The sequence below is a fragment of the Eurosta solidaginis genome, chromosome 2, assembly GCF_040869045.1.
Source record: "Eurosta solidaginis isolate ZX-2024a chromosome 2, ASM4086904v1, whole genome shotgun sequence".
In the NCBI taxonomy this organism is placed as follows: domain Eukaryota; kingdom Metazoa; phylum Arthropoda; class Insecta; order Diptera; family Tephritidae; genus Eurosta; species Eurosta solidaginis.
The window spans coordinates 33,101,688-33,120,226 of NC_090320.1; the positions used below are offsets into that span (position 1 = coordinate 33,101,688).

The 18,539-nt window shown below is 41.0% G+C and overlaps 2 protein-coding genes across 3 annotated transcripts; one reads left to right on the plus strand and one right to left on the minus strand.

Moving 5' to 3' along the window:
• Positions 1–3,040: 3,040 nt before the first annotated feature.
• On the plus strand, positions 3,041–14,297 carry TTLL3A (Tubulin tyrosine ligase-like 3A). 2 transcript variants are annotated; one of them, XR_010949401.1, is made up of 4 exons: positions 3,041–4,398; positions 7,940–8,452; positions 10,000–11,603; positions 13,854–14,297. XR_010949401.1 is itself a non-coding variant. In XM_067764896.1 (3 exons), exons 1-3 carry the CDS (start codon positions 3,045–3,047, stop codon positions 11,217–11,219), a joined length of 3,087 nt encoding a protein of 1,028 aa, XP_067620997.1. In that variant the 5' UTR covers positions 3,041–3,044; the 3' UTR covers positions 11,220–12,603. The 2 variants fall into 2 exon arrangements, 1 of the variants encoding a protein (XP_067620997.1); XM_067764896.1 differs by lacking the exon at positions 13,854–14,297 and having other exon boundaries at positions 10,000–12,603.
• TTLL3B (Tubulin tyrosine ligase-like 3B) lies at positions 11,354–17,865 on the minus strand. Its single transcript, XM_067764900.1, has 3 exons — positions 16,570–17,865; positions 12,909–13,690; positions 11,354–11,595 (listed from the first exon to the last, which is right to left on the minus strand). Exons 1-3 carry the CDS (start codon positions 17,813–17,815, stop codon positions 11,497–11,499), a joined length of 2,127 nt encoding a protein of 708 aa, XP_067621001.1. The 5' UTR covers positions 17,816–17,865; the 3' UTR covers positions 11,354–11,496.
• Between the last annotated feature and the right edge of the window lie 674 nt (positions 17,866–18,539).

The following is an 18,539-nucleotide window of genomic DNA, read 5'->3' on the forward strand; positions in this document are numbered from 1 at the left end:
AAATTGCAATAAATCTTATGAAAATATTTTATAATCCAAAACGTGTTGTTCAAAAATTAATAATAACAACGCAACGACGTAAATAATGTAGACACCTTTGATATTAAGACATATGAAATTAAACTGGGCCGCCAAAATTAGCATCAGAATAAATATTCATTAAATATTACTGCGGTCTATTGCGGCATATTTCCAAAAAAAGAAAATTGCTGGATACTTAATTTATGTGGAATGCCTCGAATTAGGACATATTATCGAATGGATTATAATATAAATGATTTATGGATTCTCCTAACAGGAATTTACTACGTGTTGCTTGAAGAGTGAAGGGTAAGTGGCACTAAATTTTTTAATGCCACTGCCACTAAATATTGAGTATATACAGTAGCGAACACGAAAATAGCAGTGAAAACTTTTATACAATTTAATAGCGTTCATGAAAATGAAACGGTATATTAAGTTTGTCACGAATCTCAACATTTTACGCCGTTAAAGGAAAATATATAGACCCACCAATAAGTATACCGAAATGCTCACGATGAAGAGTTGAGTTGATTTAGCCATGTCCGTCTGTCTGTTTGTATGCAAACTAGGACCTCAATTTTTGAGATATCTTGATTTGGTAAGCGGTTATATCTAGGTGTCCGATTAGACATTTGTCCGAACCGGCCGGATCGGACCACTATAGCATATGTCCCCCATACAACCGATTTTTCAGAGAAGAGGATTTTTTTCATATCTTCCTCAATTGATCAAATTGAAGCTTCAAACTCCACCATATGCTTTCGTATATTGCACATATTGTTGTCTGAAAAAATTGTATAGATCGGCGGCATATATAGTATATATCCCATACAACCGATTATGCAGATAAGAAACTTTTCGTAGTTACTGCCACATTTTAACAGCTAAAAGCTTCAAATTTCACTAAATGCCTACGTATATAGCATATATCGGTCATTTGTATGGAATGTATCCCATACAACCGCTTGTTCACATAAGAAACTTTTCATAATTTCTGCCCCATTTTAACAGCTAGAAGCTTCAAATTTCACCAAATGCTTACCTATATAGCATGTATTGTTGTCTTATAAATTCGAAGAGATTGGTCGTATATATAGCATATGTCCCCTACAACCGATTATTCAGATAAGAAACGAATCGCAATTTCGACACCATTTTAACAGTTAGAAGATTCAAATTTCTCTCAGTGAGTAGATGTGACAACCGCTGTCCTTGGATCAACCAACGCATGCACTTTCTTTGCACTTTCTTCGCTGTACAGAGACATGTGCGTACCTTGGCTGCCACTAGGCAATGGTCCGTGTCTAGTATGCATACCCAGGTTAGTGGTGCTAAAGCTATCGTCGTTTAAGACGATGTCAATTTGGTTTAATATTCTTTGATTTGCATACAGCCAGAAACTGAAACCTTGTAAAGATGTCCATATTTCGATCTGCGGCAATCAGCAATAAAAAGGCAATCAACCTCAACCCCTTGAGAAATATTACACCGTCGAATCTGAATTTTCCGACTGTAGTACTGTAGTTTGTAATATTTTACGATGAAGCCTCTTTTGCGCTACAGTGTCAGATGTTGCAAAGTTTGATTATATTCTTACCTTTATTTATAGACCAAATACAAAGTTTAGTAATTGAAATATCTTCAACCTCCCTACAGATAAAATGACAGTCATGCAAGGCGACAATTTGGCATTACAGGTTGAATGACTACCTCCGAACTGTTGTTGTTGTTGTTGCTGTAGCGATAAGGACACTCCCCGAAGGCCTTGGGGAGTGTTATCGATGTTGATGGTTCTATTCCGGATGCAGATCCGGTACGTTCCGGTAACAAGCACCATTAAGGTACTAGCCCGACCATCTCGGGAACGATTTGGTATAACCACATGAAACCTTCTAGATCATTGCGCTTATCAACCGCTTTGAATCTCTTATCGATGGAGACCGTGAACGGTGACTAGGAGAGTGGTTGGCTGTTGTGCAACCAATCGGTGGGGCATTAGCGAAGAGGGAAAGGTTTGGAGAATCGACGAACTAAAACCGATCGGTGTTACGTCATTATTTTCTGTGGATAGGCTGGTCGGAAAAGCCTGCGAGCTAACTCATTGGTACGCCATATGAGTCCCTCGGTATAGAAGGACAGCAATACAGAAGATTGAAAAGTACGAGACGTGACGGGCTCTTCTTATGCGGTAAATATATTACGTATTAGCACGCATATTCCACTGAGCCTCAGCACCATACTCAACAAGGACGATTTATGAGTAGCGATATTAATAATAATTACCTGCCTGATTATATCGCTTTAATTAGTTTATATTTAAAGAAAAACAACTTAATTCAAAAAAAAAAATAAAATTATTTTAAAAAGTTTTCTACCTTCACCTAAAAACGGATGCACCAAACGCAAGAACGACACGAAATCATGAAGAATATCCAAGAAACTCCAGTACACAACATATAGCTAGAAACAGAAACAACAACACAAAAAACTACAACAAAAGTAAACTTATGCAAAACTATGTAATGCCTTACCAAAACAAAAGAACTTGAGAAATCCTTGTGAAGCGCTGCGAAAACTAGGTTGCCAACTCCACTTTCGTAAAATTGCATAGTAATCGTATACCACAGCGGGGTGAGCCACTCACGACTCACATTCACCTGAGCACGAAACAAGCTTTCGCACGCCCACAGCAGACAGTAGACTCCGTTCCAAATTGTACCGTATTAAATCATTGCTCCAATAAGCCTAAGCCTACCCGATAGGTTGTGGACGCCATGGCAACAAGTAGACAATTTTGCTCCACATAATGCGCGCCATATGAATAAGGCGGCGAATGCTAACAGCGTACGCCGCGAACCGAGTTAAATTTATTTCCTACCAAAATCCCATCATTTAGTTGTGATTGACTTGCTTAGAAGCGCAGTTCACGTAAACAGTCTTTGCGGTCTCAGTTAGCTAATTAGCTGGCTAAGACGCAAGGAGCAAGAACAACTTGATTGGGATGGGGCGGGGCATGCAAAATGCATGAAAAACCATGTGAAATTGTTAAGGAAAGTGGAAAAAAGGATGCAGGAAAAGAGACGGAGCCGGAAGTGGATGCAAAGTTAAAAAGTGCACCAAGCAGAGCGCCAACACGTACAAAGGAAGTGCAACCGTTACAAAAAGAAGAGACTCCCAACAAAGCAGCAACAACAAGCAATAAACTTGATGCAGCTATAGCTGTCATTACATCAACTACGATCAGCACTACAGCATTTATAACTCTAACGGCAACAAAACCAACCACAACCGCCACCGGCAAAGAGATCATCCCAACCGCACCGCCCAGCGATTATTGCAACCGTCGCACTTGGATCACAACGGAGCGCCTCAATGAGCTACGTCGGCGCGCACAAGAGGCCGTGAAACAGAATAAAACTTTTACGATACGCGGCTCATTTCATTCTGTACGTAATGCGCTCGTTTCACGCGGTTGGATCGAAAAATTGGATCTGCATCGCAAACAAATACCCAACGGTGTTTGTCAAGTGACTTATGATGATCTTGCACAAGGTTTGCCCAAACGTAAACCGGGCGAGACGCGTCGTCAGTATGTTACCAAGTGTGAACGTAATATTATGTCGCGTTTTCTTGAGCACATGCCAATCGATTTTCTGTGGACTAATCGCAAAGAGAAGTGCGATTACATAGATCAAGCGAAAAATCCCGGTATGATTATAAATAAATTCCATCGTGCGCCATTCACTTCCAAAGAAGGATTGTGCGCCCAATTGAAAGATTTTCATTGGTTTTATGAGGAAGGCATGTCCGAGCTATATTTTCCGCGCTGTTACAATGTTTGGAGTCTAGAGGAGCTATCTGAGTTTATTGATAATTTTAAACTTACTGCCTGCATTGCTTTTGTACGTTTGGTTGTGGATCGTTATCGGCGCAAAGGGCTGGATGCCATCTTCTCGACAATGGGCACCGTGCCCTATAACAGCATTGATTTTGCGCTAAAGCGCTGTGGCGAGTATTTGGATAGTTGTCAGCACAAAGATATCGATTTGGATGAGCTGACGCGCGTGTGGGAACATGAGTGGGATGTATTTTTCCATCAGCATCAGCAGGTTGTGCTGGAGGAAGCAAAGATCTTCACGGAGCCAACACGCGCTCCAGAATATACGATCAAAGCAAGCATACAACTTTTGGAAAGTGTACAAACTTTTTGGCCGCAATACACCTTGGATGGTTATCAGAATTTTTGGATTGTGAAACCGGCGAATAAATGTCGTGGGCGTGGCATACAGTTGATGGATAATTTAAAGAAGATATTGGTGCTTGTGAATCCATCCATCGGCTCGAAAAGTCGTTATGTGGTGCAGAAGTATATAGGTAAGTGTTTGTTGTGCTCTAAGACATCAAAGTTCCAAAATGTGGCGTGCAGAGTTGAGTCCATTAAAAACTATTTGTAGACATCGCTCTATAGGGCTGGAACTTGTCAAGCTCGTTCCCTTCAAAATATCTCTCTCCTGCGAAAGAATAAAACTCCTCACATGTAAAGGTGATCGGCCTGCTCACAATCCCGCTTGTATTGTGCAAAATATGTGACACAATTCCTCGCAAAGCTGGGAAGGAGCACGTTTCTACGGCGATAACGACCCAACTTTATACCAAATAAAACGTCAGGCTTTCAATAAAACAACTCAATATCCGTATATATTCATCCATCGGTTCTCAATTAAAGCCCAAGCGCTATAATCCCAAGCGATCACTAATAAACTTTGACTCTAACATCTTTTACTTCCCTGTTCCAAGTGTTGCAAGCTGACACATTCAGTTACTACTAAATTTTCTTGTAAACCCGATGATTCTGCAATTACCCATTTTAGGTCCCGAAATAAATATCTCATGGAGGCAAAACTTGAGGGTTCAAAAAATAAAGATGCTGTTAGCCTCTGTGAGTACTATTCAAACTTCGGGAGGTTTTCAATATACATAAAGCACCAGGACGGTATCAAATTCAAGCATATATCAACAGGCCGTTCTTGTTCCATAAGTTGTCTTCTTCTCTAGAGCATCAGAGATCAAGTCAAGAGCTTTTCAGAATCGTCGTTGAGTAAACGTCTATATACACTATGGACTCATTCAGTCTATGTGAAGTTCTCGCGAACCAACAAGTTAAACCCAACCTCAACCATGATTTGTTTGTGATTTTCCGGCAGGGTGGAAAGTTGATGATTATCAGATCGATTTTACGTCTTCTCTTATCAATTTCGGTCTGAAAGAAAACCTGTTGACAGTTTTGCCAACTTCAGTGTAAGTTTTCATTTCATATCCAGCAGTTTCAGTTTTCTCAATCACTATATCTATACCTATCTTTGTCTCTACCTCCATCACCGCCTCTATCTCCAACTCTACCTGTTCCTCTACCGCTATCTCTGCCGCCTTTACGTTGGTACCTCTATCACTACTCTTATCCGTACGTCTACCTATACCTCTACCTCCAATTCTACTCTTCCCTCTACCACTACCTATACGTCTTCGAACTGAAAATTTACACTGCAGATGGCACAACGCCGAACAGGTTTGTCTCCAAACGAAATCGTTATTATATAAATCGAAACAGTAATCCTATATTTTCTTCATGGGACCGACTTCTTTCGATCCAAAGAGCTCTTTGCCTTCAAATTCACTGCTACTCCTGGAGGAACAAGGCTTTATATCTCCAATTGGTTGTTGAAGTTCTCAGCTGAGTCCATCACACGATTATCTTGCATTGATATTATGAGAGTGGTTTTCTGCTACTGGTGATCAAATAGTGAAGATCCGATTCCCGTTTGCATTACTCTCTTACAATTATAGTCTTAAGTGAAAATTTGATATTATCATCAAATACTTACATTGCGATACTTTTGATCCGTTGAGAAAACATCTGATACTTTTTATAACAATGACCCCAACTGATATTGTGATACGATGATGGTTTTTCCTACTGGCGATCTGTTAGGGAAGATCGAACACTTACGGTATTATTCTCCACTTTCATGACTTGAACTGATTGTATGATACGTGTATCTAATACTGATATTATGATATTAGTGTTCTAGTGAGTGACAAAGATCAACTGTTTATGATATTATATCAATGATCTTAACTCATAGTGTGATGCGATGATTTTATACTGGTATTTTGTTACTGGTGATGGGATAGTGTGGATCGGATACTTATCACATTATTCCCCGATTATGACGATTTAATTTTATAATGTGATGATCGAATACTAATATTTTATACATATATATATATATATTGAACCTTTTATTCTTAGATGCTATCAAAGATTATGATGTGATGTGATGTTTCATACTGACATTTTGCTACTGAAGATCCCTTAAAAAGTAAACAACCGACAAAAAGCTCAATCTAAGAAACTTTTTTTTTGCGGCCATCGTGGTGTGATGGTAGCGTGCTCCGCCTATCACACCGTATGCCCTGGGTTCAACTCCCGGGCAAAGCAACATCAAAATTTTAGAAATAAGATTTTTCAATTAGAAGAAAATTTTTCTAAGCGGGGTCGCCCCTCGGCAGTGTTTGGCAAGCACTCCGGGTGTATTTCTGCCATGAAAAGCTCTCAGTGAAAACTCATCTACTTTGCAGATGCCGTTCGGAGTCGGCATAAAACATGTAGGTCCCGTCCGGCCAATTTGTAGGGAAAATCAAGAGGAGCACGACGCAAATTGGAAGAGAAGCTCGGCCTTAGATCTCTTCGGAGGTTATCGCGCCTTACATTTATTTATTTATATTTAAGAAACTTTTTACGCTCAGCTTCAAAATAATTAAAGTACTTCAACGAGTGCAAAAAAAGGAGTAGGCTTCAAATTAGAGCTGATACTCAAGCAGCTACTGAGTATAGAGACGTGGTAACCTAATGAAAAATGGTTTAACCTTTCACTTTCATTTGTGTTGCCGTCCGAAAATTAAGCTGTAGGAACTAAAAATTTCGAACTAGCAAAGTAAAAAATGTAGGTCATATACATTACCTACACCGTGAAATGAAAAATTGCAGCAAAAATAACATCACATCACATCATATATAAGTACCCAAATAAATGTTGCATGAATCCACATTTGTCTTTTTAATTTATTGCAGCTGTACAGAGCACACATGTCTTCAGTTTGCAGTTGAACTAAAATAAAATTAAATTGACTAAAAATAGCCCAAAAAATACATGCTCTTTTGTGGCAAAAATACGCGCATGCTTACGTACACACATGCACATGTTTATATCACATCACCTCTTCGCACGTGAATTCAATGAGACCCTAAGCATTAAAAGCAAAACAATATAGGCAAAAAAATTGTATTCAACACATCGCGCATGCAATATTGTAAGTTATATTCGCAAGACAAACACATACATACACACAACATGCATACGTCATATGCGAAGGTTTAAAAATACGCTCAAAGACAATACACTAAAAAACGCGCTTCACATCACATCGCCATCAACCCGACCCTACACAATACGATTTGTCTTTCGCATGGCGCCGTTGTCAGCGTGCAATGTTTGTGCGTTGTTGTTGTTGTTCTTGAGCGCACAAAACTCAATGAACTTTCAGTTTTAATGGGACGACCTCAACAGGTTGGCAATAAAGCCTAATTTCCTGGCACGACACCATTAAGTTGCGTGAGCTATCAACAACAAGAATTATGCCAGGGGTCGCAATTGAGGCGCAAGTTTTACTTACAACAACAATGACAAATAACAACGCAACCTTGTTAGCAATGTCCTTGGCATTTTCTTAGCACAAACACACCCATTTACCAAGCACAAATCAACACAAAATTTTCAAACTCTAACAACTACTTTTGAAAACTCGCATACCTTTTTCTACTACTCCTCAACTGCCTGTTTTCCTTTTCTTGCAGAACGACCTTTAACTATTCACCACACTAAATTTGATATACGTCAGTGGTTTCTCATAACCAATGTTCAACCACTTGTCGTTTGGATGTATAAGGAAAGCTATCTGCGTTTTAGCTCACAGGAGTATAGTCTGACGAATCATCATGAATCGGTGCATTTGACAAATCATGCGATACAAAAGAAATACAATAATGGTAGGCGTGATAAGCGTTTGCCCATCGAGAATATGTGGGATTGTTATTCATTTCAAGCTTATCTACGTCAAATCGGTAAGCAGGATATGTGGCAAGAACGCATTTATCCGGGCATGAAGAAAGCTATTGTCGGCACTATGCTGTCATCGCAAGAAAATATGGATCGGCGTGCGAATACGTTTGAATTATTTGGTGCAGATTTTATGATATGTGAAGATTATTATCCATGGTTGATTGAGATCAATTCAAGTCCTGATTTGGGTGCTACGACGAGTGTAACTGCGCGCATGTGTCCGCAGTGTTTGGAGGATGTGATAAAAGGTAAGATTTGTATAGTTTTGCTGATGATCTGATAATAGGTAAGGTTTGCTAGTTATACTGCTGATCAGATATTGGTGATACGATACGTGCTATGTGATGTGATGTTGAGTGCGAATGAATTAAATACATGATTCGTACCTATCTACTGGGAGGTCACCACGTTGTTGTTGTTGTTGTTGTTGTAGCAGTGCTTCGGCGCATTCAATAGGTGCGACCGACCGATCACAAATTGTCATCAATATACTCTAACGGGAGTCCAAGGAAACTTGCTATTTCAACAGGGGTGGACCATAATGAGAGGGGTATTAGAGGCGTTGGTTCCACAATACAATTGAAGAGATGGTTGGTGTCATGTGGGGACACGTTACAAGCAGGACATATGTTTTGTATGTCGGGGTTGATTCTGGATAGCTAAGAGTATAACCTGTTACAGTATCCAGATCGAAGTTGAGCTAGAGTGACGCGCGTTTCCCTGGGAGCGTATGTTCCTCTTCTGCTAATTTTGGGTATTTTTCTTTGAGTACTGGATTCACCGGGCAATTCCTGGCATAAAGGTCCGACGCCTGTTTGTGGAGTTCACTGAGGACCTGCTTGTGTTTTTTGGCTTCAAACGCCTGAGTTCTCAGGTGCCGTATTTCCTCATAATGATTACGAAAATGACTCCTTAAGCCCCTGGGCGGTGTTGGCTCATCAATCAGATGTCTGTTGGGATGCCCAGGTGACCACGTCTAGACAACTGGTGGGCCACAAAAATAATTTTCGTGCAAGTAGATCTACTGTCGGAAGGTGCTATATTCAAAATGTACCAGAGAGACCGGAGAGACCATAGCCAAGGACTGCTCATAACTGTAGCAACTAAATCAACTCGCTTTTCCTCCGGCAATTCAACATCGGCTTTAAGTTCGCCTATTCTCCAAACCTTTCCATCTTCGCTAATCGTCTACCAACCCACCCGCCGCTGGGGCATTTATAACCATCCTCTAGTTACCTGTTCCGGCTCCACATGCCCCACCACTTGGTTGCACAACAGCCAACCACCCTCCTAGTCACCGTTCACGGTTTCCATCGTTAAGGGATTCAAAGAGGTTGATAAGCGCAATGACCTAGGTGTAATGTGGTCATATTAATCGTTCCCGAAATGTTCGGGCTAGTACATTAAAGGTGCTTGTTACCGGAACGTGCCGGATATATATACGGCAAAGAACTATCAACATCGACAACACTACTTAAAACCTTCGGGGAGTGTATTATTGTTAATACAACAACAACAACCGATAGTACTGGGGAATCCGTCAGCCTATTCATAGTTCACACGTCTACCGACTATATGTTCGCTTTCCCTTTCAACACCATTCTGGGACTTAGCTATCTATTGCTCCCCTTTCCATCACCATGACAAATTCATACACACGGCTCTTCTTGTATGATAGCGAACCTGTTTTACTTATACAAACTTATGTATTTCATATTCTTTTCAACTCTAAACTCTGCTACTGGCAATGCCCTCTAATCATTCAATCATTTGCTAACTCACTTTTCTTTTGCAGTTGTCATTGATCGTCGCATGGATCCCAAGGCGGATATGGGAAAATTTGAGCTCATATATCGTCAAGTGGTGCCACCCACACCAGCCTATATGGGTCTCAATCTCTTCGTGAAGGGCAAACAAGTTCCAACAAAACTGCCACATCACCATAATCAACATCACTCACACGCAAGCATATCACGTGATCGTTCAGCACATAGCTATCGTCAGCAACGTACTACCATTACACCAGCCATATCAAATGTACATAAAGCAATGCCCACTTTCAACGCCACCGAGTATGTGGAAAAACATATCTTGGAAATGGGCAACAGTAGTCGTAGTAGTGTAAGTGGCGGTGTTGGCGTTAGCGGCATAACAACTTGCGGTGCTGTTATAAACACTACAACCACACCCATGCAAATGTTACAGAGTGTACGTCGTAAATATCACACAACAGCACAACCTCAACCAGCCATTATGATCTGTCCAAACTTACTTAAAACACCACGTGCTCCGACTGGCATACGTCGTAAGTCATTTACAAACCTCACGAATAAAGCGAATACAATGCCGGTAGGCGTAAAGGATGAGGATCACAAAGGGCCGCTTATTAAACGTTATCGCAGCTGTGGTGCGCGGCTTAGCTCGACGGCATCTAACGCGAACACCGATAATACCAAAACCACACAACTTGAAGCTGATAAAGATTTAAAATTTATTATTAAGAAGTGTGCTGTACCACAGACTCCTGAGGTTAAGAGTTCATTGACAGCTTCAAATGAGCAAATGTCAACTGAAACTATATCTGCGCAGGCGGCCAAAAGTAAAAGCGTAGATAACATTGTCGAAATATTTCGCCGCGTGCGGCACCAACAACAACAGCAATCACTGCCAAACCAACAACAAGAGCAAATGCATGTTAAACAATCTGGCCGCAGTCGTAGCATAGCAAATGAGTCAGCAGCAGCTGCATGCGAGCAGTCACTCCGGCACTTGTTTAGCAAACGTATAAAATCACACCACGCCACGGACTCAGGTACACCACCAACGCCTAAAGGTACAAATTCAGCTAACATGCGCACAGTTGGGCATAGTTTGGTGACTTGGCGTCGTTCCAGACGTTCCTGCAGCCGTTTTGGTGCATCCACAAACGTTGCGCCGAAGACAGTCAGTGTTTACGCTTGCAAACAAACGCCAATGTCCATGGTGGCTGCTACGCCATCAAATCATCCTCAATAGTCGCAGAGCGTCCATGTAACACTTCCAATCACTGTTATCTTACGAGCACCACGAGCACTAATATTACATTGAAGGCAAATTCAGATGTGTCGGCAGGCCATCGTCCATAACTAAAAGTTAGACAAACTTTCAAATTTTTGTTTCGCTGTACAAATTTTATTTATATTCCACTTAGATAATTTGTTCTTAATTGTTACAAAAGGACAAGATTTTCTTATTAAACTGTTGAGCATTAGACATTGAACTCGGAGATTTAAGAGTCTTCCACCTCCTCTTGTTACTTTGGAGTAGTGTAACGTATTGCAAGTGCTTCTTTGGTAGCGGATTTGAGAATTTTCGGTTCGGTACTACAACCAGCTGTTTGGGCTTTAGACTTCTGAAAAGGTGAGAAGAAGAAAAATACGTTATGAAAGGTCTGCCGAGCTTAGGGAGATTTCATTATCCCAGGCCAGCATGCTAGCTCTTTACCACGTATCTAAAAATATGGGCAGCAAGAACATTTCGGGAATATCTCCCGTAATTTCAGCTTTAGAGCTTCCGAAATGCTGTGCCTCCTCTCATGCCAGCTATTTTCCAGCGGTAGGTAAAAAGTTAATGTAGTTGCTTGGAACATAAATTTTGTTTGAAGCCTATCACAATTGCTGAACCGCCCTCTTTAGGTTAAGGCAAAATTACCTCTTTATTTTTAGGGAGTGCACCCTCCCAGTTGGCACACCGTCGTCATAGCTCTTAACAGTTCTTTGCCAACAGATCAGCATCGAGCGCAATTTGTAGGCAACTGGTAGAAAATAGGCGGTAATGTCGGTCTATGTCGGTCTCCCAAATTTATATGATGATGATAACTGAAATGTGAACGTAACGACTACGTTGAAGGTTTGGGAAGCGAACCATAAGACTAAAGGACAAGGAGGAAGCGATGACGGATGATGTGGATGAAACAGAAAAAAGAGCGATTAGATGAATGAAGAATGAGAATGAAAAGGCAGTTCTTTGTTCGGTACCAGCACCTACTGATATTAGTTCTACTACCACGAAACCCATTTTTTAACCCCTTGAAGCATTGGACCTGTAGATTTTATTAGCCTTTTATGACATACATTCCGTACCGCGGAATATTCTTAGCCTCTTTGCACGCATCGGCAGTGAGAGTACTTACGGTTGACATCACATATCATTGCGATATTGCACCGATGGTCCGACGGTGGAGCATACCAACACACTCCCTCTGAAGAAGCTGTAAGAATAAGGAGAAAGAGGAGTTGATACTCTGCTGGGGTGTAGAACTGCAGATAAGATGACCCAAATTTCTAGGCGCGCGGTTTCTCGGCAGTCTGGTAAAGGTTGGGAAGGTGGGTCTTTCGCTCCTACTTAAGTTTATCAGAGAAAGCAAGTGGTTTGTCGAGACACACTAAGCAGTTATCTGGTTGGATTTGGATTCGATTGGCTCGGAGAGGCCTTCCCAATTCTTGCGGACCTGATGGCGTTGTTCAACGTCATTGTAAGATTATAGATCTTTATATGCTAGCGCTTTGAAGTGGCTGTCTGATCCTGGTAGGGTGTGTCTGATGCTAGCATAGTAAGGCGACGTCTTTGCTCGAAATACAACGTCGCCATTTAGCGCAATGAAGAGAAGGCTCGGTACTTCCTACAGAAGAAATTTGAAGATTTTTTAGTATTAAAGAAACTCACCATCAATGTGGACTGTTTTCTCAGCCTTTTCAACGGCAATTTAATAGCATGTTCTGTTCTCTTGAGGATTTTTGCTGGTGTAGGAAGTGGCCTCTTCGCCGATGGCGTCGTGTATGACGGCTTGAACAAAGTCATTGCTTTGCCACAAACATCCAAACCAACTTCCGGATCATAATCCCTTTTAATCTTATAATTAACTTCAAAGACGCGTTCAAAGTTACCCGTTGGTGAATGTGAATTACGCGGCAAATCAACCACAACTTTTACCAAATCTTTCAAAGTCAACGGACAAATGCGCGCAGTAACCTCAGTTGAGGGCGTTAGATCCGGTGTTGAATTTATTTCAATTAAAATCGGATTATATTGTTCGTCTAACATTAAGTCACAACCATACAACTCAAACGAATTCTCGATAAATTGTGTCTCTTCGAGACTTGCCATAACAACGGCTACAAGATTCTCTTTGAAACCTGGAAATATATGATCTTCCCATATATTGTCGGGTGCCTTTGAATGTTTCAGATAGAGTTTAAATTGTTCCAACGTCCACATATTATTCTTCGGTAAACGTGTATCACGATTGGCCTTATTCTTATAACGCTTCTGCACAGAATTATTTGTTAAATGTATGGATTCACGTAGATCATCAATGGTGAACTCCTGCGAGCTAAAACGCAAGTAGCAATCCTTATATAACCAGATGGTTAAAGTGGTTTCACCAATGGTTAGTAACATATACTGACGTATGTCAAATTTTGTTTTGTGTATCAATAGTGGACGTTCTGTGAATGAAATATAATTTGATTAGAAAATGCTGGAACGGATTTTAAGGATCCTAGTATAGATAGTGGCTCGGGAAGATGAAATAATTAAGAAAAACATAGCAAACTAATACAGAAGCTCTCGAAAAAACATACCCTCTTTGGTAACTCCACTTTCTAATAGCTGATCAATGCTCACACTTCATGACGTCGTGTGATCGCTTCAGTCGGCCACGTCATGTTCACTCGGCAGAAGAGGTTAATGTGGCGAATGTTGACATCACTAGGCAAGTTAATAATCACGCAGCAATAAAAACATGAAGCAGCCACTCTTATGTACAAGGCAACGAAGAGATACCTCACACACACAGATGTAGTCATCAGCCGAAGTTTTTACTCACACATACACACGAATATATGTAGCTCAATTAGCAAGAAGGAGATACAAAAGTTCTAGAAGGTGAAACGTCTAGACCTTTAAAGAAATATGCGGACGAGGCAACAGAGAGTATAAAAGCAGCGCAAGCTGAGGAATGATTAATCAGTTTGATTTAAACACGCTATCAGTTGCGAAGTGAAGTATAATTGTACTACACCCAAAGTAGTCTAATAAAGACCATTTTGCAATGCAGAATATTCGAGTGATTTATTCAACAGTTTAGCGATTCGAACGTTAGTAGAAGGTTTCAAATAAGCGGAATTTCCGAAAATTCGTTACAATAATAATAAACTTCCAAAGTCTAAAATCAAATTTCTCTGCTACTTCCTAACATCATGGCTTCAATAAATTCACACTAAGATTGTTTTACTAAAAATATAATGATATTTCCATAGTAAAAAAAATGATTTGAGATCACCTTGTGATCTTGTGGTCTTATATCTGATCACTTAGTGATTTCGTGATGTGATCTCCTCATACTACAATCAAATCACATGAAGATTTTTGCTGTTTTAATATCTCGTACATATCTTTTGATGCTCAGGCAGACGAGTCGCCAGTTGGCAGAGAAAAAATTAAAATTTTAAAGACTGATTTCTCTTTTTAGATTGGTGATCTCTTCATATTGCAATCTCAAGAATATTTTTCCACTTTTAATGTCTCGATAATTTTATAGCACGATAATATCTTAAGATCGTCTTGGGACCACGTGACATCATAACATCATGTCATGTTTCAAGCGATTCACAGTATGGTATACAATAAACTGTTTCTAAAGCCAATATATGATCGCCGTGCTATCACGTGATGTCTTCATACCTCCCCCCTATCACATAAAGTTTTTGTACCGTAAACCGTTTGACGATTTCTTAGGTAAAATCATTTTCACTTAACATACGAAACGTCCAATGTCAAAAGATATGTGGTCACTTAGTCACTAGATCACTTAGTGATTATGTGATGTCATGCACCAATCAAATAATACGATATTTGTAACCCTTCAAATATCTTGATATGGAATGACTCAAATTTCTCAGAACTCAGTTTCTGATCTCGTCATATCTATCGGGTGATTTGTTCATGGCTTATTCCAAGGACGAAGGATTTTTACTTTTGACAACGCCCATACCTTATTAGGCATCGTTGATCTCTCACAATCGCTCACCACCTAGATACTTCCTTATTAGTCCTCATTGAACCACTTACTTTACCATATGAACTTAAGTGGGAGCGGCAAGTCCACATTCCCTACATTCGACATACTATCGAAAAACCTGGCATATATGTCTTTTTTGCAGCCCTGGACATTGACAGATAAAGTTATGGATCGACTTGTCCTCAACCTGACAGTTTCTTCAGAGTGAGCTTGTTGGTGTACGTCATTGTAGAGGCATCGGTGCGAAAGCGCGGTGACTTGCAATAACATCCGTAAGAACTCTCACTGCAGATTTTTTCAGTTTGAGAAGGAAGCTCGCGGATGGTTCTTAGCAAGCTTCGTTGCCCTACTAGCGCATTCCTCTATTTTCCTGAGTCGGAGCAGAACGACTCCTTTAAATCAGGTATATTTCATGACCATCTCTTCAGCAAAATCACTCTCTATAATATTGCTTTGCCGGGCCCAATGAATGGAGGCATTGAGAAACCGCTTGCATGTTAGCGAAGCTCGGCACTGTCGTGGAGTAGCCTAGCCGATCTTTTTATCGCATAGAACTTTGTTTGGAAGGCACTGCAAGAGTTGGTAAATCAATAAGAAGGAAGTCGGTAAATCAAGCTCCCTATTCCATTTGGTTTTCATACTGATGAAAAGGTACGAGCGTTTGAGGTCAAACCCTTTACGAACACATGGAACCAGAAGAAAGATGACATTTAAAACCTCCTGAGGTGTGCTGCTCACAGGAGCCAGACATGATAGCCTTTGCGCCTTCCCTACCTTCAGTTGAGTTCTCTTTTTATCTAGCGACTTCCACTATAGAAGAGCACCTACGTTAGCCTAGAAAAGATGTTATTGCTGTAGCAGTGCTTCGCCCCATCCAATAGGTACGACCAAGGACGCAACAAATTAAATGGGGTTACCCTGAAATGACAGCCCTTGGTCGGGAAAAATCCCGAGTCCCTCCGGTACATAGAACCGAATGCCTTGGGAAGCGTGGCTGATAGGCTGATCTGCCTAGAAAAGATCTCGAGTAAATGCGACCTGCAACGTGGACGGTATTGCCCCCTCCGGTCCAGCCGATTTGAAAGGTTCGAATGATTTGATAGCTCATTGCATATTATCCTATTCTACAATGTTTATGATGTCGGTTAGCGGAGAACAAGCGCGACTCTCTGGCATAGTTACGTTCGCCGCGCTAACGCATCAGCGGCAATGCGAATGGATCAAGATGGATTTAATTCCATCTGAAAGTTATTGGGACTACAACAGTGAAACAACAAACAAACAAAATACTCAGTATAAGCTCACCCAAATACTTTTGTGCGATGTATCTTCTTTGTGGGTTATTTGTCGCCCATTGTAAAATCTCTTCAATCGAACTTCGTATGACAATACCCAATCCACGACATTGATAACCCGGCTTAAGTATCCACAAATTACGGCAACCGTCCCATTTGTAATCCCTGCGTCTATCTTCCAATTTCGTCAAATAAATACCACTCAACTTGGACACGTCCTGCAACAAGGCGACACTCGCTTTAATCTTTGCATTGTTTCGTATAACCTCATTTGAGCTTGTAATAAAATTCTTCCACTCCACATTTTCTGAGTCCGTATTTGTTTCATTGGTATCATCCAAAGTGCGATGCTCCAACTCATCGAAATGTTTTTTTACATTCGTCATAGCAAATTGTACTACCGAAATGGAGATTGTCCCCGCGTCAGGATCAGCCAACTCCGCTAAGCGCTGCACATTATCTAGCAGATATTTTAACAAGCTACGACATTGAGTCTGACGGAAATCCTCAATAAAAGCCATACGCTCTTCCGAAGAGCCGCCGAGGCGATAAAAACGCGGATGACTCATACCACAAACGCCCTTCTCGTGAAACCATTGCTGCTGCTCAGCGCACCCAATCAAACCAACTTTGGTAGAGAAATCCAAATTACGTCCACGTCTTACACGATTACGCAGAGGCAATACATCCGAATGCTCGTCGCGTAGTGCCTTGGGTTGCCAAATAAAGAAGGCCGGAAAGTGGCTAATGATTTTCGAGATCGCAACCGCTTCATAATCGTTGCCACGTTTCGCATGTTGGAGCAGCACCTCCTCGGGTAGAGCCTGCAATTTTGGATAGCGATTTGGTGCCAACTTCTCTAACCAGCCACGATTGAGTAGTGCACGTCGTATTGTATGATAATTACCATAAACGGTAAATATACGTCGATTACGAAATGCATCGATAACACGCGATCGGTAAATGCTGGAAAGGGTGCGCGTCGCCACAGAGTTTGCTGGCGTTAAATCGCCCATCACAGCCATACTTTTACATAAATCCGTTGCTTGGCTGTATTTGGTACCGCTACCAGTATGGCCCAGAATGTATTCCACTTTCGGTTTGGCTGGATTGAGTACGTTCACTTTCGCTATTGCGCAACGTTGTGATAAAGCGGCCAGTTCAGCATCCAAAGTTTGTATTAATGTACGGATTTTGTAGACCGGATTGTAGTACTGAGTTCGATAATTTGGCCAAGACGTTGAGGAACGTTGCATTCTGTTTACAACGAATTTTGAAGCAGAAGCCGAAATTATTTTTTTGGAGATTTTTTCTTTTATAATTTTTTTTTACCGAAATTTTGAAAAAAGATCACCTTTGCTTTGGTTTGTTTTTAAGACTCGATCTGTGGTGGAAAAAGAATCGGTTTCGAAATATTTAAAAAACAAACCAAGGACATCCCAAATCGTTGTTCACCAAGGATCTAGAAGTTAATCAATTTGGAAAAATTAGAAGAAAACTGTGAAACTTCTCTCGATCTATGTTGTTGTTGTTGTAGCAGTGCTTCGCCCCATCCAATAGGTCTGAGCAATCACAAATTGTCATCAATGTCCTCTAACGGGAGTCCGAGGAAATTTGCTGTTTCAACAGGGGTGGACCATAATGAGAGAGGTGTTAGAGGCGTTGGTTCCACATTACAATTGAAGAGATGGTTGGTATCATGTGGGGACACATTGCAAGCAGGGCATACATTTTGTATGTCGGGGTTGATTCTGGATAGGTAAGAGTTTAACCTGGTACAGTATCCAGATCGAAGTTGGGCTAGAGTGACTCGCGTTTCCCTAGGGAGTGTGCGTTCCTCTTCCGCAAATTTAGGGTATTGCTCTTTGAGTACTGGATTCACCGGGCAATTCCCGCCACAAAGGTCCGACGCCTGTTTGTGGAGTTCACTGAGGACCTGCTTGTGTTTTTTGGCTTCATACGGCTGAGTTCTTAGGTGCC